At 41.8% G+C, this 26,245-nt stretch overlaps 2 protein-coding genes across 2 annotated transcripts; both read right to left on the bottom strand.

The window, feature by feature from the left end:
- Nucleotides 1-1,263: 1,263 nt before the first annotated feature.
- Nucleotides 1,264-8,949, bottom strand: ralab (v-ral simian leukemia viral oncogene homolog Ab (ras related)). The gene is made up of 5 exons (XM_060905643.1): nt 8,504-8,949; nt 4,550-4,737; nt 3,572-3,780; nt 3,248-3,422; nt 1,264-3,160 (listed from the first exon to the last, which is right to left on the bottom strand). Exons 2-5 carry the CDS (start codon nt 4,661-4,663, stop codon nt 3,041-3,043), a joined length of 618 nt encoding a protein of 205 aa, XP_060761626.1. The 5' UTR covers nt 4,664-4,737; nt 8,504-8,949; the 3' UTR covers nt 1,264-3,040.
- An 822-nt stretch (nt 8,950-9,771) lies between these two features.
- Nucleotides 9,772-17,104, bottom strand: c23h7orf25 (chromosome 23 C7orf25 homolog). Its single transcript, XM_060905230.1, has 2 exons — nt 17,019-17,104; nt 9,772-11,538 (listed from the first exon to the last, which is right to left on the bottom strand). Coding segments are annotated over exons 1-2 (1,296 nt in total). The 5' UTR covers nt 17,021-17,104; the 3' UTR covers nt 9,772-10,244.
- Between the last annotated feature and the right edge of the window lie 9,141 nt (nt 17,105-26,245).

The raw sequence follows: 26,245 nt of genomic DNA, 5'->3' as shown, positions 1-26,245 counted from the left end.
TCCACCAAACTTCTCGGTACAGATTTAGAAATCCATACAGCTTTCTAAACACACATTCTATTTGTTTGAGTTGTCGACGTTCAGATTACAACAATTCATTCACAGACTAATAGCTATAAAAGCTTGGATAATTGTTGCTTGTGATTTCCACCACTACCACTCGGAGACCCTCGGGTCCAACAAAAGTTTTTCCACGGAATCTAATTCAATGAAGTTGTGTGTTTTAAACCCTATACACCGTACGTATGCATGTAGTGTTTAGGTTCTTGTCTTTGTGCATGCACACACGAGGCATTAACCTCATTAATCCTCACTTGGAGTGTGCTGAGGTAAGTAAGGTTTATAAAAGAGAGCTTGGTGCTGAAGCCGGTGATCCATAACTGAAGTGTGAGAAAATGAGGACGAGCATGTAATAGATGATCTGCCTGAAATGCTCATTTCTATCTTTTTTTTTTTTTCCCCAGAAGTTCCTTTGTGTAGTTCAGCGAGTTAAATCAAGGCACTCTAGTTCACTCATCAAATTCATAGCTCACCCGTAACCTTGATCTTGAAAGCTTTAATTTATCAGCTTTTTAAAAATCTCGTGTAAGGAGGACGCTTGTTTGCTCGATACCCTTCTCTAAAGTGCACACACAAAAATGTAATGGACTCAGGCTGCGTTTACACTTGGTGTTTTTATGCCTCTGCCTCCAGCAGATGAACAGACTTCATTTTGGAATCGATCCCAGCTGATTCAAGGTCAAGTTGTTTTACTTTGATATTGTCCTTCCTGTTAATCATATAAAGATGTTAAAGTGCCATTCCACCATTGGATGTATTCTTTGGCATAAAATACAATATATTTTATGACAACATGACGAGACAGAGAAATCTTTTAGCTTCAAAATGATATATCAAACAATTTTTTGACAACGACGAGTATATTAATTTTGCGACCAAAGTCACCTACCCTTTTAATTTCCGTGCGGTAGTGAAACGTGATGTCATCGGCAGGTTCCCCTTCTTGTGTACCACGTGTCGGTCTATTTTTAGACCAGGAAACCCCCAAAGTGAGAGAGTCATTTCTCCTCGTATATGGGGGCCAAAAAAATTGAAAAAAATTGAGTTAATCTTTCAGTTAGCTAGATTTATTGGTATTATTTTTATCGCGTTCTATCCGCCATTGCTGATATGTGCCACGTCACGTGGTACACAAGAAGGGGAACCTGCCGATGACATCACGCGCGGAAATTAAAAGGGTAGGTGACTTTGGTCGCAAAATTAATATACTTGTCGTTGTCAAATTGTTTATCATTTTGAAGCTAAAAGATTTCTCTATCTAGTGATACCATTTATATATGTTGTCAAAATATATTGTATTTTATGCCAAAGAATACATCCAATGGTGGAATGGCACTTTAAGTATGCCTTCATGTTCAGGAAGTCAAGGTTGCTTTGTGGCTATACCGCCAGTCTGTCGTTAGGAAATTCTTGTTAGTGTCGCATCAAAATTGAGTCGTTACAGCAGTACAAGAGTTGTGGACTTGCTCCCGCTTGATGAACTGATTTCATTTTGGCATCAATCTAAACATGGTCAAGGGATATTAAGTGATTTCAGGGATACAAATAGACTTGTCTCAGATGCCATTGAGTTGTAATTCCCAGAAAGTGCCAACTAGAGCGTCTTTTGTGCTTATACCCAAAAAAAAAAAACGCGAGCACTGTAACTAACGGCTCATGCCAGTCCGAGCTAGTATCCGCGCTCTAATGCTGATGAAAAAGACTGGTCTAGTTCTGGTGATGAGGAGGATTGCTTTTGCTGTAGTTTTGGAGACAGAAAATCAAAAGAACTTAAGCTGATGACTGTGGGATGTGACTACGTACGTGCAGAGTTGGGATGTCATGTTGTGTACTAGTGAAATTGACGCTTATTCCTTCAAGTTGTTTTTTTTTTCCCCCCCTGCATGCTGTCCTCCATGTTTGTTTTTGTGGCTACTGCTTCATAGAGGCTGCAGCCACTGTCATCGTGCTGTAAGAATGAGTAACAACTGCGCACTACACATACAGGTGTTCCTATTAAAATGGTGAGTGTATACAGTTCGGTTCACCATTTGAAATAAATAGACTAAAGAAATCGCTTTCAGACATGCTGATGCTTATTGCTGAGGGAAAGTGTGTTCCTATTTTAAAATGTACTCCAGGTTGTCCCCCTTTCCTCGCCTTCTTTGGCCAGTGGTCCTGTGTGTGATGTAGATGTGACTCACTTCCGAGTTGTTACAGGAAGTTGTCGAAAAGAGTATTGAGCTCTAGCGCTGGGCCATTTCCAGGAAATAAGAGTTTGGGTCATGGCGACGACGTGTGTGTATGTCAGCCTTGGTTCAGAGGTTTCAGTCTTGAAAACTAAGAGGTAAGAGTAGAATAATATAAAGTATAGACACTTCTGTGACTTTTTTAAATTGTTCATTTTTGGATTACGCTGCATTGTTGTAACTACTGTCTCAGAGTAAATATACAGTATATGCTATATTTACTGTATGGACATGGGATCAGAAAACTATTTTATTTATAAGCAGTAGCCACATGTATCCATAGGGGACCTATTTTTCTTCTTTGCCCCTAAACCCACAACCTGACTATTTAGGAAGTTTTTTTTTTTTTTTCTTTTAAACCGCTACACTTTTCTGAAAAGCTTTTCAACTTTAGAAGTGCTCAGTTAAGTGTCCGCTTCCTGTCAACATGCATGTAAAATGTGTGCTGACTCTTAGGAAAACATGCCAAGTGTGAAAGCAGCCTCATTGATATTTTTCCCCCCGTGGTAGCACTGGGTCCTCCCTTAGTGTGCTTGAAAATAAAGCCAAAACCCACAGTAGTGTCATCACTCAACCTATGTACATTTTTAAATAATAAAATCAAAGTCTCATCGTTCACAAGTACACATGTACATACCTGATTTTCTGTCCCTTTTTACCCTTCAAAAAAAAACAAACCATGAGCTGTAATTAGACAGATAGTGGAAATTGGAGGAAGTGACATCACAGCGCAAAAAAGGTCAGTCAGTCACTTATAAAATACAACATCTCTCCCGAATCCTCTTCATTAAGCTCCTCCTTTTATTTTTCCCGTTCTCCTTACCCTCCTCCATTTTCCTGGCTCGGATTCCACGCATGAGATCAAAAAACACCTGAAAGGAAGTATTAACAGAAGATGATTAATATCCAGACAGAATCTTCAGCATGACTCATTGATGAGTGAAATGAAATCTGTGAACCTTGTCCACGTTGGCCCGGGTTTTGGCGGACGTCTCCACGTAGCTGACGCCCCACTGATCGGCTCGGGCTTTGGCTTCCTCTGCTCCCACCTGCCTCCGGTCCTCCAGGTCGGATTTATTTCCGACCAGCAGGAAGGGCACGTTCTCGTCCTCCTTTACTCGGAGGATCTGCTCTCTACAACACGGACACACAGGTGTTCATTGGTCAGTGTTTTATGGTGCACTGATGCAGTAATTAGCTACGAAAGGATCATTACATGATCTGACAGAAAAGGACGAAGGACGTTTTTCATATTGGCTTCTAAACTCTGGTATTCTTCTAACCTGAAGTCAGCAGTGGCAGCGAAAGACTCTGATTCAGTGATGGAGAACACGCAAAGGAAGCCCTCTCCGCTGCGGAAGTAGTTATCCCGAATGGCGGCGTAGTCTTCCTGCCCTGCCGTGTCCAGAATATCAATCTGCACCTCCTCTCCATCTAACACCACTTTCTTCCTGTAGCTATCTGCTTTTGTGGGCTCGTAGTCTTCTACGAACTGAGAGAGAAACGCACACGAGCAAAATGCTTCAGGAAAAAAAAATAAGCGATCAATAGCTTTCCTACAACAGGCAAAAATCTGTAGACACCTCATCACACCCGTATGTTTGTTGAACATCCTGTTCCCACTTTGCTGTTCTAATAACCTACACTCCCCTGCGAAGCCTTTCCACTAGGATTTTGAGGTGTGGCTCTGGGATTTGAGTTCATTCAGCTACAAGAGCATCAGATCAGGTACTGATGTTTGGGTCAGGAATTCTGGGGTGAAGTTCATCCGAAAGGTGTTGAGGTCCGAGCTCCGTGCAGGATGCTTGAGTTCTTCTATGCTTTGTGCCCAGGAGCATTGTCGTGCTGGAACAGGTTTGGGCTTTTTGGTTCCAGTGAAGGAAAACTAACACTACAGCATACAAAGACGTTTTTATACAATCGTATACTTCCCACTTTGTGGTAACAGTTTGGGGAAGAACCGCATATGGGTGTGATGTTCAGGGGTCCACATACTTTTTAGCCACCTCAGGTATCATCTTAAATTTTCTATTCATTTAAGACTTGGCGCTGTGGGCTCCTGACTCCCTCGGGACAGGTTTATTTTTTGTGGGTCTTTAAACCTTCTACAGATAAACACTAAATCAGTCAACGTTGGCGCTTGGACGCTTTAACTATGATAAAGGTAACGATGATTGTGGGTTGTGATTTCCATCACACTCTAACGAAACAATATGCAACTTTTGTACAATTAAATAACATCATTGAGATTGAAGTCTTACCTCGTCATACATGAACTGGAGCGTGAGCGCGGATTTGCCCACTCCACCACTGCCCACCATTATCACTTTGTGGAGGGCCAGAGAGTTCGGCATTTTGGGTTTATTTGCCGCCATTTTTCCAAAAAACGAGCCAAAAGAGGTAAACCAGACAGGAAGTGGGGTTTACTCTGCTTACTCAGAAAGGAAATCTGAGGAAAGAAATAAACACCAGTGTACTGTAATGCGAGTGGTGTAGTGCACTGAAACGCTCAGTGATTACAATGCGTTATAGGAACACGGTGACGTGCTGCTCCCGATGTGTCAGGCACTAAACAATCGCACTTCTCATTCACTCACTCGCTGACTGACATCATGCAGCAAAACTGAGATGCTCGTCAGATTTGGGAGGAAAACACTGCACTCATTAACAGAAACCGCTGATGAAAGAAAACCCCAGGCACTTGTACTCTGTTTTTATTTTTACCATTTTCATATAAACACTGGATTTTGTTTTTTCTCTCCAGACTTCATGTTGAGGGATTAAAATACGGACAGGCAATATGACAAATTTCATATCGTGATACTCGAAGACATTAACAATGCTCAGTCAGCACCATTTGATTAGTTTTATTTAATTCTACTAAAATTTGAGACATCAGTTGGAATGAAAAGGTCTCACACACGCACTACTCAATAATTCATGATAATTTACAAACTACTCAGTAACTTAATCATTTGGCATAAGTGTGTGCTCCAAACTGGTGGATAATTGTCTTTTCTTCCCTGTTCAGATTATAAAATAAGCACCACATGGAGTTTTTGTATTTTTATTTGCTTCCCGATAGACATTTGTTGTCCTATTAAAAGAATAATTTTTTTTTTTTGCTGATTTGATCTTTTTAATTGTATATAAACTACACACACACACACTTCATTTCAGGACATATACTGTATATTAATTAAGTAGACAAATTGGATTAAAATGATACAATTCTATTTAAAAACTTATGAAAATGTTTACATTAAATTTTTTAGAAATTACTTTTAAATTATGTACTGATTCTCTAACTTCACTTTTTTAATTTGACCCATCCTTAACACTTGGTAAGACTTTACAAAACTTTTTTTTTTTAAATTGCAAGCAGTACATGTGAACACCCAAAATTCTACACAAAAATTGCAATTAAGGTTACAAAGTGCACAATTACAGCAGCACAACTGTGTTACAGGAGTGTCACAAATTATAAATACCCCCTTATTATGTAACCTGTATTTATGTCCGATAGAGGCCTCGTTCTCACACCATGACCGTGACGGGGGGGGGAAAAAAAAAATCCCATGAGTCACCAGTGAAATTTGTTTGAAGTGACGATGATGACTTCCAGTTTATTTCTTTCACTGATGCAGCAGGGCAAATAAACACACCCCTAGGAGCGAATCAGAGTGAAAACTTTGATTTGGGATGAGACCGGTGGCTCATAAAGGCCTTTCTGTTTCTCCAGAAACACGCCAAGGTCAGAAGACACACTCCAGGGCAGGAGAGGGAGGCTTATCTAAACACTAAATCCAACATGCTCTTTATATGCAACACACATACAGGACAAAGTCATGGAGGAGTCAAATGTTAACTGTTTAACTTCCTGTTGTGGTTTATTTACCTCCAACTGTTTCATTTCATTTCCTTTCATTCAGCCATGTATGTGTGTATTGAATAAAATGTGCTCAGTCTTCATAAAGCAGCTTTCGATGAGGATATCCGCCAGTGCTCTGTGAAATGTGATTAAACCCACACACACAAGCGCACCGTTTTGTAAGTAAAGTAATTTAGTCGTTTAGTAAGACTCGCCATTTCTCAAAATACTCCGTCTACCTTCAGACGTAAAAAATTATGGATAATGCTTATTCCAGCTGTTCCATCAGTTGTCATTCTATCCAGCTGCCGGATGCTGGTTGTGTGTGTTGTGAAAGGTAAATCTGCCTGGAAAACTTCTGTTCATTTCATTAGAAGGACACGATGTTTAGTTTTCAGCTATAACAGAATATCTGTACAGTTTTAGTGCGTGTGTTTTTTTTAAAAAAATAATTCAGCAGCAGCCCTGTTTCTCAACCTGCACATCTCAATGTTTGCAAAACCTTTTTCCGTTTCCTAAACTGCTGAAGTTTTGTAATTTGAGTGCAATACCAGCATCACGCCGATGTAGCACTGAATACTGTAATCAGCACAAGGCATCTGGAGAAGGATGAAATCACAACCTAAATAGTTAAAAATGTCCTAAAATCACATCCTTTCAGTTCCTGAATTTAGATTTAGTCAATAATCTACCTTACACCTCAGCTGAAGAGTCTGAAACGGCACCAACCAGCGGCTTTCACGTCATTTTGAGCCAGAAGACACTTGGAGATGAGAAATTTACGATAAATTCATGATGCAAGCGTACAAACCAATATCCCATTATCTGTAATTCACAGCTAGCATCAAACAAGTTTTATTACCTAAAGTACAAGCTCCTGAAGTCTAAGAGCTTTGTTCCTGTGTTACTTCTGCCTACGGCGAAGTCACATGCATTCCCACTACTGTCTTAACAATGCAATTATTATTATAGCTAGGAAAAAACTAAGCCTCATAATAATCACAATTAAATTTCTTTAAATTCATTGATCCAAATCATCATAAACTGGTATCGTGATTTATCATTACAGTCCTACACACGAAGCCAGCCAACCTGCAGCTCGTACTGCGTCACAAGACTCATGCACTCACTATCTACCCTCTTCTACATACATGAGCTCACTGACTCCAACGATTAGCTGTGCCGTATTGGATTGGCGGTGCAGTAATGTAATTATTACCGGAGCGTATATCCTGGATCTCAGTCCTGTCCGAGTCATTCACAAGTGTAAAGACACTCCAGGAAGCCAAATCGGAGCCAGGTATTGGCCGAATTTCAAAAATGCAGAAGAATATAACGTACATTCATTTAAAAACAGTGTGTCAAGTGCAGAAGTGATGCTTCCAGGGGAATTCAGGTAAGTTATCGAGTCCTTATCACAGGTATTAGCTAATGTGTCAGTAGTCATGCGATCTACAATCATGTACAAGGAGCGTAAAAGAAATGGTAACAAAAGGACAAAACTATGAATTTGTCTTAAGATGTAGGATGTGGACATCCTGAAGGCACGTCTTGCTGTCGGACAGACATCCTATCACAAAATAACACATGTTGACGGAAAACTAATCCCATCCGAACAGTGCTGAAAATGATACAGAAACAGACACAGCCCCTAAGTGATGCTAGAAATAAAGGGAACCATTTTTGTTCTGTGTAGAAAAGTATGACAAATGGATTTCTGTGACCCTGAATCTAATCTGATATCACAGAATGCATAAAATGGCGTCAGACAAATAGCAAGTGATGATGATGATGATATAACAGCTGTGTGTACAGTTTGGCTCGGAATCTACTTAATGAAGCGTGTGTGTGTGTGTTCAGTCTGTGGTTTGGGCGTGGTGCTGATATTGTATTCACTGCTTTACTGGTCTAAACCTAAAGCCTCTGATGATGATAATAAGACTGCTTTATATTTATATTTAGCCAGACAAGCAACCTAAAGGAAATCCTCCCTAAAAACGGAAGCATTGTGTTTCTCTGCTTATTTTATTCGAGTATTAGCTAATTAGCACTGGCTAACAGCAAGCCCAGAAACAGGACACACAACGAATGACCTGTACCATAATATTATATTTTACATTTTATTGCTAGCATGACTTGACTAGCCATTTCACTAGATCACGTATACCTTTAATTCAGGTATTATAAATTAACTTACCTAGCACCCAAATGTAAAGTTTACATTTACTCATCTGAATATACGAAAACTAGTTAGCTATCTCGCTTTCTTAATTATTATTAATATTTTTTTCTTCACATGTGAGGAAAAAATTTAAAAAGTTAGTTAGCCTGAGGGTTAGCTTACCAAGTGAAAAGCGTCACGCGCTGAAGATGTCCGGTCAAAACCGCTGCTGGTGCCGGTAAATTTTCTTCTTTTACATCAGAAATAGATGAGTCAGGAAAGTCCAGAGCTGCTTACTCACACTGTTTAGCGTTTCATCGGGCAGAAAAACCCCGTCCCTGCTCGTACCATGAGCGAACACACGAAAGAAACGTCTTCAAAAAAAAAAACACCAAACTAACCGCTGCTAACCTGCTAATGATTCTTGTGGAAACAAACTTAGCTCGAGGGATAAAAACCAAATGTCCGAAGAGATACTAAATAAGATTTGTTCAAAACCTAGACGAGATTTATCATGTGTAAAAAAATATCCCCAAAAATAATATTTTCTGTTTTTCTTGTCTCTTCGCTACGAGACAAGTTTGACATCTTTGTTTTGTCCCTTCTTGCCTGACGTACAGGATTGGGAGTCGATCCTGAAACAAAAGAGTCGATTCACTTATTCCTGAGTATTTAGGCAACAAGAGTCGACTCTTGAACTTCGGAATCGATTCAGTACAAAGTAAGAAATTTCGCTGATTATATAAGTAAATAAAAAGACACACTGGAAATACGAGCATCTCTGGGTTAGTATTTTATTTGGAAACAAAGTGTAAAAACTTATTCCGAAAAAAAAAATTCTATACAATTTTAAAACGTCCAAGATTTAAAACAAACAAACAAACATGTCATGTATAATACGAGCAATGACAACAGTGCATGCCATTTAATTAATGTTACAAAATGTTTTCTCTTCCGTTTTGCCTTCTTGAATCGTGAATCAACTGAATCAGAATCGATTCCAATATGGCTGTAGTCATGCAGTGACGTCACAAGGTTTTGACGTTCGTTCTGTCTGCACACGTAGAAGTCGGTGCTTCCTCTAGGACACAAAAACAACAGGACTCACATGATCACAGAGGCAGTGGGATGTTTGGGATGAACGTCCTTACACAAAAAACATGGGCAGCACGGTGGTGTAGTGGTTAGCACGGTCACCTCACAGCAAGAAGGTTCTGGGTTCGAGCCCAGCGGCCGGCGAGGGCCTTTCTGTGTGGAGTTTGCATGTTCTCCCCGTGGGTTTCCTCCGGTTTTCCCCCACGGTTCAAAGACATGGGGTTAGGTTAATGTGGGACGGCCTTGAGCTAGGGTGCCCTTGCTCTGGGTATGTGTGCACTGCTTCAGATGGGTTAAATGCAGGGAGGAAATTTCACAAGGATATTTACTTCATTATTTAAAAAGACACAGCCAAAGACATTTTAAGGATGTTTATTTGAACTTTGTGCACAACATAAAATACACAGAGTGACTTCTATGATGCACATCCAAGCGTTCAGCTTGCAAAACAAATATCCAACCATAACATCATATTTTCCCCTCAGACAGGATACAAACACTGTACGATATCTGTGGTTCTGTGTTTGACAATATATTTCCATCACAGCCGTGTCATTTGGTTTGTCTGCAGTCTTTGCAGGCTGAGATTGAGGCACTGAGTTCAGGAAAAAAATATATATAATTCTGCAAGAGATACAAAAAAACAAAACACAGCACAGATGCCGTCTAAATGAGCATCCCAGCTGTGTAATTTGTGCACGTGAAATGAAAATGCCTCTTGCAAATAGAGTAAATCAGGCATCATTTAAAGTGCTATTGTAACTCCATACACTTCAGCGTTCAGTCGTTTGAATTCAGGTTAAGAGGTCTCTTTTTATTTTCAGGATCATCATATGGGTGTGGCTCTCCATTCTTTGCCTTCCGTCAGCGCTCGAGGTTGGTGGATAAAGACGCTGTAGCGCACACCTTGGTTAGCAGCAGCACGGACAAACCCGCTGTTAGCAGTCATAGTGACAGCACGGAGAGTATCACCAGTACCGAAGATCATAAGCGACCTATGGTTGACCTTGGAGCTGGCTACGAGGCGCTGCGTCCGCTCTGAGGGTTGATCGGGAACCACGGTGAGCCTGGCGAGGAGCTTCTCTGCTCGTTCGCGTTCGCCAGGGCCGCCGAGCGTGTCGAGGATAGTGCGAAAGTCCTGTACGGCTGAGTTGCATGCGAAAAGCTCCTTCCCTTCCATGAAGGCGTCGAGCTTGGGCAGCACCTTCTCCTGGCGCTCCTGAGCAGCCTGCTCGGTCAGGACATACTCCCTGAAGGTGAAGTGGCAGTTCCCGTGACTCAGAGACGACACGTATGTGATGAGTGTGGTGATGTCGAGGTTTACGCGTGGACACTCTGCTACCTTGACGTCAGTAGGGAACGCCAAGCTTGCTACAATAGTGTCTCGGTCCACGCGGGTGTGCACGAGCTGCACTTCATCATCTTCATCCTCCTCCTCCTCCTCGATGTCCTGCTCTTCCTGTGTGGAATCGCCATCCTCTTCATCCTCGTCTTCATCCTCGTCTGATCTGACCACCGTGTTCACAGCAACAATGTCACCTTTAACGGAGATACCCATCTCTTTGAGTCTGTCGGCCATCGGACTGGAGACGCCGTTATAGAAGGCGAAGATGATGTGCGGGTTGCTGTACTGAATGGGCTGCTGGCGACTGGCCTCCAGGTAATCTTCTGCCTGCCGGATCACACTTTTGTCACCGTACTGCCCTCGGCCCTGCCATATGTTGTGTAATGCCTCGGCTTTGCGTCCGATAGCCTTCACCCACGTGTGCCCTCTGTTTGCCACCACGTCCACCACCAGCGTCTGCTTCCGTCCGTCCCGACCCTCATACGCGAACACGTGCAAAACGCTGATAACGTTCTCGAGGCTCTCGGCCGACTCGACGACGGCTTTCAGGTGAGTCAGGTTGGTGCTCTGCAGGTGAGACTCTTTGATTGCGACTTTTCCGGCCTTCACTTTCTGCAGGAATTTGAGCTCGGCACGGAGTTTGCTGCACAGCTTGGCACGACCCTCCACTTCCTGGTTCTGGTGGCTGCACAGCAGATCCACTCTCTTCAGCAGGTCCTCAGCTGTTTTGATGCATTCTTGGAGCATCAGGCTGGTGGCCATCGCTGTGACTTTACTCCTAAAAACAAGGAGGGGAAGCCAAAAAAAAAAAAAATTAAGGAAAATCATTATAGTCATCAGAACACCATCAGTGTGACAATATACTGTATACCTAACACTACTAACACAGCGTTTTGTGAACTGTGATGTTTTGTTAACTATGTAAACGTTTTCTATTCAAAATAGGTGCAAGTAGGGTGCAAATGAAAATACAGTAGTAATGAGGTTTAAAAAAAAAAAAATCTATAAAAAATTTTTTAAAAAAAAAGTTATTCCACAGTTCATTATTACCTCGCCCGGGACGGAGTCCACCAGGGGGCGAGGTATCATTTTCATTCAGGTTTCTTTGTTTACGATATTACAGGAAAATGGTTAGATCAATCTGCCATCAAACTTTCAGGACAGATGGGCATTGATCTCAAATAGAACCTCCGACATTTCAAGGGTCATCTGGTCAAGGTCACTAAAAAGGTCAAAATCGTTTTTGTTGTGGCTCCTGCCTCATATAGAGGCGCTAGCCGCTACGTCATCGTGCTGCAAGAGTGTAACAGTCGTCCACTGCGCATGCACATACACATGTTCCTATTAAAATGGCCGGTGAGTGTATACAATTCGGTTCACCGTTCGAAATAAATGGACTAGACCAGGGCTTTTCAAAGTGTGGGGCGTGCCCCCCCTGGGGGGCACCAGAGTTCTTCAGGGGGGCGCAACGTGAGAGACAAAATGGATCGATTTTTAGTACCTAAAGCTACAGGGAGTGAGGAGACGGCCAAGCAAAAAAACAGAGCCTCCAGGATGTTGCGATTTGCAACTTCAGCGCAAATTCAACCAATCCCCGCGAATTCAGGGCGGTGTTGCAATTATATCCAATCACCGCAACTTTCCCGCAAATTTGACCAATTGTTGGCGTCGTCTTGAGGTGACATCGACAAACTACCTTCCGCCTTACTTCCGGATGTCCATGTTCAAGAGAAGCAGCATGCGCCGCAGTGTTGCCAGATTGGCGGTTTCAAGTGCATTTTGGCGGGTTTTGAACATATTTTGGACTGGAAAACATCAGCAGTATCTGGCAACATTGCATGATGTGCGAGACAATGTTTATATAGGCTTAAATTCTGTTGCTGAAAGTGTGTTATGTTTACAGTGAAGGACTGTGTGCACTTATTTTTTTTTTTACTTAATACAAGAAATTAATGGATGCCAACATTTTTGCCAAAATGGTATTTTATTTTCCATTGTTTAGGCAGCTTCAGCATCATACTGTGAGATTCTGTTCAAATTGTTTTTTTTTCCTTCTATGAAGCCTGAGCCATTTATTTTATTAGTTTATAATTACTGTTTAATTTAGTATTCAGGAGAGACTGCCTGCACACAGTACTAGTATTAATAGTTTTTTTTCTTACATGAAAGTTGAGGCATTTATATTATATTTTAAGGTAACTTCATGTTGTGCTGTGAGGTTCTATGCACTTTAACTTTTGAACCAACAGGTGCATTTGGATCAGTAAAGCCTATTTTTCTGCATTTTTGTAGTCCTGGTAATCTTTTATATTGGTAAAGTTGTTTATAGGGCCATTTCTCAGTGTCTTTGTTTTTTTTAATCAATAGTTTTTCAGTAATAACTTAATATTTAACATATCACTCAATTTTAAATCACAAAAAGAGAAAATCGCAACAATTTCTCGCAACTTTCACTTCCTCCCGCAATGTAATCGCAACAAAAACCTAAAAAACACCGCAACTTTCATCGCAATTTTTTTGGAAACCCCCGCAACATCAGACATTTTAGCCCGCAACAATCACAAAAAAGGCCCACGGAATCCTGGGGGACTGGAAAAAGAAGGAAGTATGACCACGATTATTTAAAGTTTGGATTTTCATGGACTGGATCTGAAGATGCTCCACTGCCACAGTGTGTTGTCTGCCAAGAGGTGCTAGCTAACGATGCTATGAGATGTTTAAAATGTGTAAAACAAGATGTTTTAAAAAGCACAGATGTTTAAAATGTGAAAAAGAAAAAAATAATGTGTACAACCATTTTTTTAAAAATACGAATGGAACATTAAGTATAGCAACAACAAAAATTGTAAGGGGGGGCGCTGTTGTTTATTTGCTCTCCGAGGGGGGGGCTGACTCTCCCACACTTTGAAAACCCCTGGACTAGACTAAAGAAATCGCTTTCAGACATGTTCATGCTTATTACAGAGGAAAAGTGTGTTCCACTGAGCTCTAGCACCGGGCCAATTTCCGGGAAATAAGAGTTTGGGTCATGGCGACAGCGCGTGTGTGTCTCAACCTTGGTTCAGAGGTTTCAGTTTCGAAAACTAAGAGGTAAGAATAGAATAATATAAAAGTACAGACACTTGGTATATTTTACTTCTGTGTTTTTTTTTTTAAATTGTTCATTTTTGGATTACGCTTCATTTTTATGGCTACTGCCTCAGAGTAAATTTTATATATATGCTATATTTACTGTATGGACATGGGATCAGAAAACTATTTTATTTATAAGCAGTAGCCACATGTATCCATAGGGTACCTATTTTTTTCTTTCATGATCTACTATTCCTTCATATTCATCATAAGTGCTACCGGGCGAGGTTTGTTTTGCCTAGCAACACTTGTTTTTATTTGTTTCTCTGTTAAAGGTAGACTGCCTTTCAGATTTTTCAAGTGTAGGTCATAAAAAGAACCCCCCCCCCCCCCCCAATTACTTTTGTTTAGTGGGCCGAAAGCTACTGAATTTGAGTCACAGACTTCCAATTTTCATTTTTTTTAAAGAAATGGAACAATTAATGAATTTAAGGTCACATGGCCTTAAATTCTCTGCTATTTTTTAATGCTTCACCATGACCCAATTCAAGATACTACCTCATCCACTATCACGTGGTGGGCTTTCCCCGTTCACACAAGGCACTGTGGGATACAAATTTGAAACAGGAGAGAAAAATGGAGGACGGTGAATGTGCGAATGAAATGTGAAAGACTAACAAAGTGAAAAGAAAAGACAGACAGACAGAGTTATATACGAAGGAAAGGAAACGCAGGAAATAAACTAATAAATATCAGCGCTCAGCGAGCACCTCGGTGTGATCAGCTGTTCGTTTAGTGACAGAATGATGGAACTGTCAGTGCACGCTCAAAGGGAAACCTATAGATGGCAGTAATGCAACACTGTGGATGCCAGCTGCCGTAAAACCCAAAAGAAGAAGAAAAAGGTGGTGGTAAACCTGCGCATGCGCACACACGGACTTCCTCTGTCTGCTGCATGAAGCGAGTGATTTCATGCACATTGTTTGCTTTAATCCCCTTAAATTAAATAACTTCCCAGCCACAGAATGGCCTGGGGTTTTTTTTTTTTTGGAGATTACAGAAATAAACATATCACAATGACCAAATTTTAGAGGGAACTAAATTTCACAGAATTTAAGAAATCAAACAGCCATCTAACTTTAAAACAAATCAGCTCCCAATGTACAGTGCTTGGACCCTATAGAACCCTGTGTGCCTGCATTTCATTAACATAACTTAATGAGAAGTTAAAAACTGATCAAAACCAAACTATCTGGATTTCTTTCCTTTTCGTGTATGATTTTTTTTTTTGCCACATAACTCAGATGCTTTTGCATCATTTGCAAAAACCACGAGCCAGGGTGAGTTCCATAGCCACAAGAAGACTTGCCCCCAACATTACTGCTCATTTAAATAATTTTACATGACTATGTCTCAACTCTCAATTAAACAAAAAAACATTTTCTTCATAAGCTAGAACATATACATTAATCCACTTTAACACTCAAAGCATTGAATACACTTTTACACCAATATCAAACTTGTACTCAAAGAGTGACAACATTAATAGAAAAGCTGATTAGATAAAAAAAATTAGTCAGTGCGTTTACATGCACATAGAGAGAATCGAATTTCTGCCGTTGCTCGACTGAAATCGAAGTTCAAAATGCCATGTATACACCTTAATTTGGCTGAAATTGAACCGAACTTGATTTCTCGTAATCGAGCTACACGACCTAGATTATGCGATTTCTGCCGAGCTACTTAGTGCATGTATACCCTAATGAGCTACGTATTCGAGCTACTTACTTCAGCACTGCCCCTTCCGGAAGTGACGAGACCACAAGCGGGAAACACAACAGCCTTGGTCGGCATGACAACGGCATGAATCTTTTTGTAGCATTGTTTGCACTGTTAAAATTTAGCTCACTTACTGTATCACCAAATACATCTGTTGCATAGCTGTGAATTGTGTACATAAACAAGTCACTGTATGTGTGTGTGTGTATAGATGTCCAACATCTGAAGAATGTCAATAAAAAAAAAAACAATTGAACTTTGTGTGTTTATTAAGAAATAAGTTAAATTTTAAGCAAAAAATGGACTTTAGAAAAATATACAATTGTGCAAAATAAGTTGTCTTACAAAACAGTGGTCTGCGCAGGACAGTTTGTAGCCATACAGTCTGTTAGAGCACGCCTAACAGCTTGAGCACGGAACTTGCGAACACAGAACTGGCAGTGTTGCCAGATTGGGCGGTTTTGAACATGTTTTGGGCTGGAAAACGTCAGCAGTATTTGGCAACACTGCTGATAACTTTGTTTATACTCTTGAATAGCCCTTCTTCATGACAACAACCGGAAGTGTACCAACACGATGGGGCGTGTAGCGCCACCTGTGGCTCAGGTGCACAATGTACCTCACACAATAGCTCGATTTCCTTGTGTGCATGTAGGATTGGATTTCTCTGGCACCCCTGCTGGGACCCTTAGCTCGATTACCGACAGCAGCTCGATTTGGATGTGCATGTAAACGCACTGAGTGTCTATGATGATAATCAAGCAAAAGTATCATTGTAATAGATAGTGGGGGGGACGACATGACTGTGTGCTGATGTAGGAAAATCAACCATTAGTAGTATTATCAGTTGTCTTGAAGGAAGATGAGTTTTGTCTCCTTTTTGAGGAGCTGTCAGTGTGGACAGACTTTAATTTATAGCTGCTATAACATACAACTTGGATGTTCAACAACAAACTCTAAATGGATTTAAAAAATACACTTGTTCATTTCATAAATTAAAAAAAAAAGTTAGTTTTGGTAAACTGCTCTGGTACAAAATGAATAATCAAGAGTGATTCCTCTTCATAAATTACATCACTGATTATTTTCCTGGAGCAGCACGACATGGAGTGCTTTATTCCTCACTTATCATAGCATTACATGTTCCAGTGTACTCTAAGCTCCAATCCAGGATCTTGTGTGAATTAATTAAAAAAAGAAGAAAAAAAGAACCGCATTTGTACTGAAACAGACTCAGTGACTCCAGAGAAACACAGACTGGGCGTCAGTTAGCCACGTGAGCAAACTCGCTAAATAAACCATTTCCTCCGGCTAACTAAAGTATCACAGTTAGAAATACAAACGTTAAATAATTAAAGCTTGAAGAGAATAAATAAACAAAGTTTCGTCTCACTATGAAACACTTACATCGAGAAATTCAGCGCTGCCTTGTAGTTATTAGCGACAGTCGACTTCTTCTACGCTAACTTAGCTGTAGCTTACGTCAGCGTGATTTCTTCGCCGTCACAGCAACCGTTCGTGCTGTTTTATTGATGGCGCTTACTGCCCCCTGTGTTTGGGAGTGGACATTACAACATGGATTTAAAGGGCATAATTTTCTGGACCAATTTCGGCTTTTATTTATATGAAAGTACACTACCGTTCAAAAGTTTGGGGTCACCCAGACAATTTTGTGTTTTCCATGAAAAGTCACACTTTTATTTCCCACCATAAGTTGTAAAATGAATAGAAAATATAGTCAAGACATTTTTCTGGCCATTTTGAACATTTAATCGACCCCACAAATGTGATGCTCCAGAAACTCAATCTGCTCAAAGGAAGGTCAGTTTTATAGCTTCTCTAAAGAGCTCAACTGTTTTCAGCTGTGCTAACATGATTGTACAAGGGTTTTCTAATCATCCATTAGCCTTCTGAGGCAATGAGCAAACACATTGTACCATTAGAACACTGGAGTGAGAGTTGCTGGAAATGGGCCTCTATACACCTATGGAGATATTGCACCAAAAACCAGACATTTGCAGCTAGAATAGTCATTTACCACATTAGCAATGTATAGAGTGTATTTCTGATTAGTTTAAAGTGATCTTCATTGAAAAGAACAGTGCTTTTCTTTCAAAAATAAGGACATTTCAAAGTGACCCCAAACTTTTAAACGGTAGTGTATGTCCCTTTACACACTCATCCAGAAGGGTAATTTTGCACAAGGCCATCTGTCTACAACAGAAAAAAATAAAATAACCAAACGCGTCTGGAAAAATCCCAAGGGAGTCTGGAGCCAGATTCGTGATGTTACCTGCAGAAGCGCCAGCAGGCTGCGAGAGCTTTGCATGGTTTCAGTGCACAGCCTGTGTAGACCAAGCGCTCCCATTTCTCTCTCATTTCTCATTGTCCGGTCTTTTGGAAAACGATGACTACTAATCCCATCAAGATTGGTGTTGCTACACCCTCCTATGATACATCTGTTAACCTCATCTCATCTCATTATCTCTAGCTGCTTTATCCTGTTCTACAGGGTCGCAGGCAAGCTGGAGCCTATCCCAGCTGACTACGGGCGAAAGGCGGGGTACACCCTGGACAAGTTGCCAGGTCATCACAGGGCTGACACATAGACACAGACAACCATTCACACTCACATTCACACCTACGGTCAATTTAGAGTCACCAGTTAACCTAACCTGCATGTCTTTGGACTGTGGGGGAAACCGGAGCACCCGGAGGAAACCCACACGGACACGGGGAGAACATGCAAACTCCGCACAGAAAGGCCCTCGCCGGCCACGGGGCTCGAACCCGGACCTTCTTGCTGTGAGGCGACAGCGCTAACCACTACACCACTGTACCACCCACATCTGTTAACCATTTTAATAATTACGTGATAACGTTGAAGAAATTTGCAGAAAACCACCAGGTCATTTTCTCATAAACAAACCAGCGCTGACGTAGGATTCAGAGGGAGGCATCCTGCACGCGACGTCACGAAAATCAGTGTTTGCCGGGAAATCCTAATGCCAAGTTTTTTCAGAGGTGGACCAATTCGCCTCAAATGGCTTGATTTCAACTGAATTCTTCTGGTATTGTGTAAGGTAAAAAAATTGCACAAAATACAAAATGTGACAGATATTTGACCAAAGTTTAATATAAAATAGGAGAATTACATTGATCTTGCTCCTGAATTTACCCGTGATATGCACTTTAAACATCCATCCATCCATTATCTGTCCTACAGGGTCGCAGGCAAGCTGGAGCCTATCCCGCTGACTATGGGCAAGAGGCAGGGTACACCCTGGACAAGTCGCCAGGTCATCGCAGGGCTGACACATAGACACAGACAACCATTCACACCTATGGTCAATTTGGAGCCACCAATTAGCCTAACCTGCATGCCTTTGGATTGTGGGGGAAACCGGAGTACCCGGACACGGAGAGAACATGCAAATTCCACACAGAAAGACCCTCGCCGGCCTCTGGGCTCGAACCCAGAACCTTCTTGCTGTGAGGCGACAGCGCTAACCACTACACCACCGTGCTACCCGGATTTAAACATTTGAATTCAAATTCAATTTTATTTGTCACATACATGATCATATGCAGTGAAATGCTTATTACAGTGCTCTGTAGGTGTGTGTGGGGAGGGGTAAAAAGGAGAGGGAGTAAAAAAGAATGTAATAAATAGAATAAAATGGAATAAGAATGAGGGCAGCACGGTGATGTAGTGGTTAGCACTGTCGTCTCACAGCAAGAAGGTCCTGGGTTCGAGCCCAGCGGCCGACGAGGGCCTTTCTGTGTGGAGTTTGCATGCTGTCCGTGTGGGTTTCCTCTGGGTGCTCCGGTTTCCCCAAAGATATGCAGGTTACGCTAATTGGTGGCTCTAAATTGACCATAGGTGTGAATGGTTGTCTGTGTCTATGTGTCAGCCCTGCGATGACCTGGCGACTTGTCCAGGGTGTACCCCGCCTTTCGCCCGTAGTCAGCTGGGATAGGCTCCAGCTTGCCTGTAGGACAGGATGAGCGGCTACAGATAATAGATGGATGGAATAAGAATGAGAATAAAAAATAAGAACAGAAGCTATTATTTATCACATATTCACAGTGGGGCGGCACGGTGGTGTAGTGGTTAGTGCTGTCGCCTCACAGCAAGATGGTCCGGGTTCGAGCCCCGTGGCCGGCGAGGGCCTTTCTGTGTGGAGGTTGCATGTTCTCCCCGTGTCCGCGTGGGTTTCCTCCGGGTGCTCCGGTTTCCCCCACAGTCCAAAGACATGCAGGTTAGGTTAACTGGTGACTCTAAATTGACCGTAGGTGTGAATGTGAGTGTGAATGGTTGTCTGTGTCTATGTGTCAGCCCTGTGATGACCTGGCGACTTGTCCAGGGTGTACCCCGCCTTTCGCCCGTAGTCAGCTGGGATAGGCTCCAGCTTGCCTGCGACCCTGTAGAAGGACAAAGCGGCTAGAGATAATGAGAATAATGAGATATTCACAGTGAAATTCCTCCTCCAGTGAATACACGTATTACACACACAAGTGAGCAATGAGCACACACACATACCCAGAGCAGTGGGTGGGTATGCTACAGCATCTGCCTGGGGAGCAGTTGTGGGTTAGGTGCCTTGTTCAATCAAGGGCACTTCAGCCCAAGTGTTAACTTAACCGCGTGTCTTTGGACTGTGAGGGAAACCGGAGCACCCAGAGGAAACCCATGCAAACACGGGGAGAACATGCAAACCCCACACAGAAAGGCCCCCGTCGGCTGCTGGGCTCGAACCCAGAACCTTCTTGCTGTGAGACGACAGTGCTACCCACTACACTACTGTGCCACCCAATGTACTGTATATATTGTACTTGAGTTAGATGAATTTACATGAAGACGCTGTAAGAGATGGAGGGACGAGGGTGAAGTGGTAATGATATCTAGTAGTTGTCCGTCTTTGTCCTATACTGTTATTGTCCTGTTAGAACCCGACTGGCCTGAGGAAAGAAGCTCCTCCTCATTGTCTCTGTGTTGGCCTGAAGGGAGCGAAAGTGTTCCCCGTGACCCCAACACAGAGAAGAGTCTGTGGTTGGGATGGCTAATGTCTTTCATTTACAATTACAGTTAAATGTAAGTTTCTTCCATTCTTTGTCTTTCTTTCATTTCTCCATTTCGTCTCCAAAACACTGTACTATTTTCTTGTGCTGTTCTCCAGTTCTATGAAAGGTCACCATTTCCTGTTTTACGTTCTGTGATACATCAGGAGAGCCTGATATATCTTGGTGGTAACAAGATCAAGAACGTGTGCAGCTTTAAATATCTTGGTTACACTATTGTGAAGTCCGACAATGAACCTCACTTCCTTGGCACCAGGATTGGTGTCACGTTCCAGAATTGGAATGAACTAAAACATGTCCTCACCGATCACCACATCTATTTATCAACTAGAGTGAAGTTTCTTACGGCATGCGTTCGATCCTGCATGGCAGTTATCTGCAAGTGATACTGATAAGATCGAAGCAATATATAGCATGGGTTCTTACAAAAAGTGGTAAAGAGTGGGTCCAAGCATAAGAATGCCCCGATTTTGCTATGAACAACAGCTAAGATCCATCAAGTCAAGTCAAGTCAAGTTTATTTGTATAGTGCTTTTAACAATGAACATTGTCGCAAAACAGCTTGACAGAATTTGAACGACTTAAAACATGAACTAATTTTATCCCTAATCCTGAGGGAACTCCCTCAGACGACATGAGGAAGAAGCCTCGAGAGGAACCAGACTCAAAAGGGAACCCATCCTCATTTGGGCAACAATAGACAATATGACTATAACATTAACAGTCCTAACATAAAGTCAACTTCGTTGATGCTATAAACCCCCCACCGACGGAAACCCGAGCGCAAAACCGTTCACGACAACTGCAGTCCCAGTCAAAAAGTCAACTGCAGTCCCCAGCCACAAAGATCCATCACACACATTTGCAGAGATGGACAGTAACGAAGTACATTTACTTGAGTACTGTACTTAAGTACACTTTTTGAGTATCTGTACTTTACTTGAGTATTTTTTTTTAAACTTATGAAGTTTTTTTGAAACTTCACTACATTTGAAAGACAAAATATTGTACTTTTTACTCCACTACATTTCTATCAAGGTCCTCATTACTATGAAGCAGCTTTGAAAGTGGATGGTTTTTCTTTTCTAAAACGTCATTGCTCTTTTCACAGGTGACACTGAGACAGCCGATCAGTAATCACTCGGGTCACGTCACGTCCATAGACTATAAAATCAAGTTCAGTGATTTCTCAGCAGCATTATTTGAACACAATCAGTTGATGGCAGAATGAAAGGAGGCGGTTCTTCTGGAGAACGCACACACCTATGGCTATACCTAGAACCCATGTTTCAGTTTTCTGAAAGGAATAAAGATACGCTTCATTTAAAACGTTTGCCGAAAACGAACCACATCACGGCTTACAAAAACTCGCCGTCCAACCTGCAGAGGTATATAAACGTTTTATTCCAAGAGAAAGCTTGCAGTGAAGTTGTCTGTGCTTTTAGAGCTAGCGATAACGTTGCAAACGTAGCTATGCAGTCTGGTTAGTCAAATGACTTGCCCGCCAAGTTGCCGTAGCTTTGTCCACGACTAACATTTACACATAGCTAGTTAACTTGGACACTGTTAGCATGTAAAAATGGAGCTATGATAACATGACTAATATTAATTTATCTGAAGTCCTTTCAGAAACATGTTTTAGCATAAACTTGCCAAATAAACAGAATGTAGAAATTTTTCTTTTCTAGTAGCATTAGCTACCCAATATGATTTTGAGTTTGAAAAGATTTTGTTAGCATGTCAGTTGGAGTTTTACTGACTAGCTTGCTTAATGTTAAACCACCATGATGGCACAGCATGCGTTCATTTTGTGAATTCACATTTCTGTCCTTGGTAGCGGCATTAGGTTTTGTAAGCGTTGTGGCAATAATACAACAATGTGTTGACAGAAAATGTACTTTTCATACTTAAGTATTTTTAAAAGCAAGTACTTCAGTACTTTAACTTAAGTAAAAATGGGACTGTCCAACTTTCACTTGTATCGGAGTCACATTTGACCAGTGGGATCTGTACTTTGACTTAAGTAATGAAGTTGAGTACTTTGTCCAACTCTGCACAATTGTCACATGCAGGGCCGTTGACAGCTTTGGCTGGGCCCGGGACAAAATAATCTGAGTGGGCCCCCCCCCAAATAATCTGAGTGCCCACACACACACACATACGCGCGCACGCACATCGCCACACAGCAACCACCCACGCCCAACCCCTCTTTTCACAGTCTCCATTCACTCCAACCCTTAAATAACAGGTATTCCAAGCCCATTATAACAGTCAACCATTTTATTTCAACATTTCAACATATTTACAGTTTGAACATTTCCTTAGTCTGCAACTCTTCAGGTGCGAAATGCAATGCGCCGGACTTTTGCTGTGGCAAAGTCGTCAATAAGGTCATTGAAGTCCAGCTTCTTTGCAAGTTCGCGCTCTATAGAGAGCATAGCCAGCCCATTGAACCTCTCCTGTGACATGTTTGAGCGCAGGTAGTTGATAAACCAAAATGATTGTTTACGGGATGGAACTGGGCCTCAATGAGAACGGAGTTATCTCATCTCATCTCATTATCTCTAGCCGCTTTATCCTGTTCTACAGGGTTGCAGGCAAGCTGGAGCCTATCCCAGCTGACTACGGGCGAAAGGCGGGGTACACCCTGGACAAGTCGCCAGGTCATCACAGGGCTGACACATAGACACAGACAACCATTCACACTCACATTCACACCTACGGTCAATTTAGAGTCACCAGTTAACCTAACCTGCATGTCTTTGGACTGTGGGGGAAACCGGAGCACCCGGAGGAAACCCACGCGGACACGGGGAGAACATGCAAACTCCGCACAGAAAGGCCCTCGCCGGCCATGGGGCTCGAACCCAGGACCTTCTTGCTGTGAGGCGACAGCGCTAACCACTACACCACCGTGCCGCCAGAACGGAGTTATGGCTTTCCCAAAGTCTGAACATAGAAGCATCACCACTAGTGATGTGTACAGTGAGTTTTTCAGTGTATTTTTTTGTCTTGTTTTTCATAAACGTCCTTTCCGTACTCGATTTAGAATGTTACAAAAAAAATTGACACCCTCCCAACCTCCCAACCTATCTGACCTGGGGGCTGACACGTTTATTACGGATAAACCAAAAGGATTACAATGTTCCCTGGATATAGAACTGGACCGAGAAGATTTCAAAATCTTAACGTGTAAGCAACAATAAAACAGAGGTTGTTTTATTCATTTAGGGCTTATTAGGCTACTTTCATTAATTGCGCTTTTCATACAGGCCTATCATTTTTCACTTGAGCAAGGGAATTGTTTGAAGAGTATCCAGTCTAAGCGAAAGTTTAATGTTTTTCAACAGACTAACCTCAAAACACCCCATTTATAGCCCATTCGTTACATTAAACTCTATCTAGCTGGCAATTTCACATGCCGTCGTATCTACACGGGATGATTTCCAACAAAATAAGGTTTAATTAACAAGAGGCAGCGTTCCACGGGCTTTCAGCTAACCGGAGTCCAGCTCAGCAAGCGTGCCTAAAACATTTGGATATGATTGCGGGCCAATGTGCTATTCTTTGCTTCATTAAGATATATGCAACACAGTGTTATTAAACCGATATGTTTATGAAATAATTCAATGCCCTGTGCATTTCAGTGTTCACTCAGTGTACCCTGCTATCCCCTACTTTATAATTATGAATGGCGCGTCGCGCGTGCTGGGGTTACATTACGGGGCTGGAAAAAAGTTATCTGTGTCTTACCTGGCTCAGCTGCCCCACTGCATCATCTGAATCTTTTCTAAAATATCTATGCAGTGAGCCCCTGAGGCTCTTGGCTTCTTCATCTCTTTTTCTCTTTTCTTTTCTTTGCTCCTGACTTGTGCATGTTGGCAAACGGGCTCGCACGCTTATTGTCGAAGCGTTATGATGGAATAGTGCCGTGTTATTTGGCGCCTTAATCAAAGACCAAACCATTTCTGCATTAGGGGTGGTAGGTGGGTTCTTGAATCTATTTTCGAAGACAATAAAGGCAAAAGAACCAGAAATCATTCATTGAATGCAAATATAGCACATTTTTCTCCCCCAAATCAACACATTTTGAAATGAAACAGAATGATTAATGGCATCTTCATGAGGGACCAGTTCTGGGCCCCCCCTCATGCCTGGGCCCGGGACAAAATACCCGGTTGTCCCCCCCTGTCGACGGCCCTGGTCGCATGCATAAATGGGAACTGTGAAACAACTTCTCTTTGACACAAGGTCACCAAAATGGACTAGGTTCGAGAATTTGCTGGGATTGGATGCCCAGCAGATACGGCGTATAATGATGTCAAAATCATACTTTAAGCAACTGCTGGATAGAATCTTGGCAGAAGCACTCTAAGGAGTGTAGAACTTCACTAGATGATGATGATGATGTGTTTTTAGATTTACCACTTAGAATAAAGTTTGACTGCATACAATACAGTACTTATAAATGCAGATGTTGTGGTGGATGATGGTCTTGTTGGCTCTCTCACTGACCTGGAGATCAGTTGGATTTCATTTTGCCCTACAGTCCTGCACCGAGTCCAACATATCAGCAGAGGGCCCAGTTGAGAACAGGTTCCTCTCTCTCTCTCTCTCTCTCTCTCAGCTCTTGAAGTGACTTGAGATGTCTAGCAGCATCACTTTTTCCTGCACAAGCTCATTTATACTCACGTTTGGTATTGTGTTTGGGTAGATAATCCATTTCTGTGATCCACATGTCCATACACTCCGAATAAAAGGGTACTAACGTGTCTTTTGAACTTTTAGTGTGTATCATTTACCTGGAAAGCTGATGAAGTGTGTACACTTTTAATGGATTACTGTGACAGCTAATCCCTGAAAGTGGTTATTAAAGTACATTTTTTATGTTATTACATGTAAAATATACACTAAAGGTACCACTTATTAACGGAATCACAAGGAAAGGTACAGTTTAGTGCTCTTTTTGTCCTAGAGTGCATGATTATATGTCCCAGATTTAGACTAGCATCAGCTGTGCTTGTGTTCTAGCGCGTAATTTATGGAAGCCCACCATAATAATGAGAAGGTTTCTCATAATGATGATTTAGTATCTCATAATATTGAGATAATTTTCTTATAATTAATACTTTCTATCTCATAATAATGACTTAGAAAGTCAAAATTATGACACACTATATATGAGATATGCTTTTCAGTCTCAAATAAGGAGATCCTATCTCATAATAATAACAGTGTCTGATAATTATGACTTGCTATCTCCATCCATCCATTATCTGTAGCTGCTTATCCTGTTCTACAGGGTCACAGGCAAACTGGAGCCTATCCCAGCTGATTATGGGCGAGAGGCGGGGTACACCCTGGACAAGTTGCCAGATCATCGCAGGGCTGACACACAGAGACAAACAACCATTCACACTCACATTCACACCTACGGTCAATTTAGAGCCACCAATTAGCCTAACCTGCATGTCTTTGGAAACCGGAGCACCCGGAGGAAACCCACACAGACATGGGGAGAACATGCAAACTCCACACAGAAAGGCTGGCTC

This window comes from Neoarius graeffei, chromosome 23 (assembly GCF_027579695.1).
Source record: "Neoarius graeffei isolate fNeoGra1 chromosome 23, fNeoGra1.pri, whole genome shotgun sequence".
Lineage (NCBI taxonomy): Eukaryota > Metazoa > Chordata > Actinopteri > Siluriformes > Ariidae > Neoarius > Neoarius graeffei.
Note: the sequence above shows the minus strand (reverse complement) of the source record. Positions and strands in the feature narration are given on the sequence as shown.

Bases quoted from the DNA above. Each gene is read 5' to 3' on its own strand.
- ralab (XM_060905643.1), bottom strand. From the start codon at position 4,663: ATGGCGGCAAATAAACCCAAAATGCCGAACTCTCTGGCCCTCCACAAA. The intron at 3,423-3,571 runs GTTAGAAGAATA...TCCGTGTTGTAG, and splicing joins GCTGCCACTGCTGACTTCAG to AGAGCAGATCCTCCGAGTAA. The intron at 3,161-3,247 runs GTTCACAGATTT...ACTTCCTTTCAG, and splicing joins CCCGGGCCAACGTGGACAAG to GTGTTTTTTGATCTCATGCG.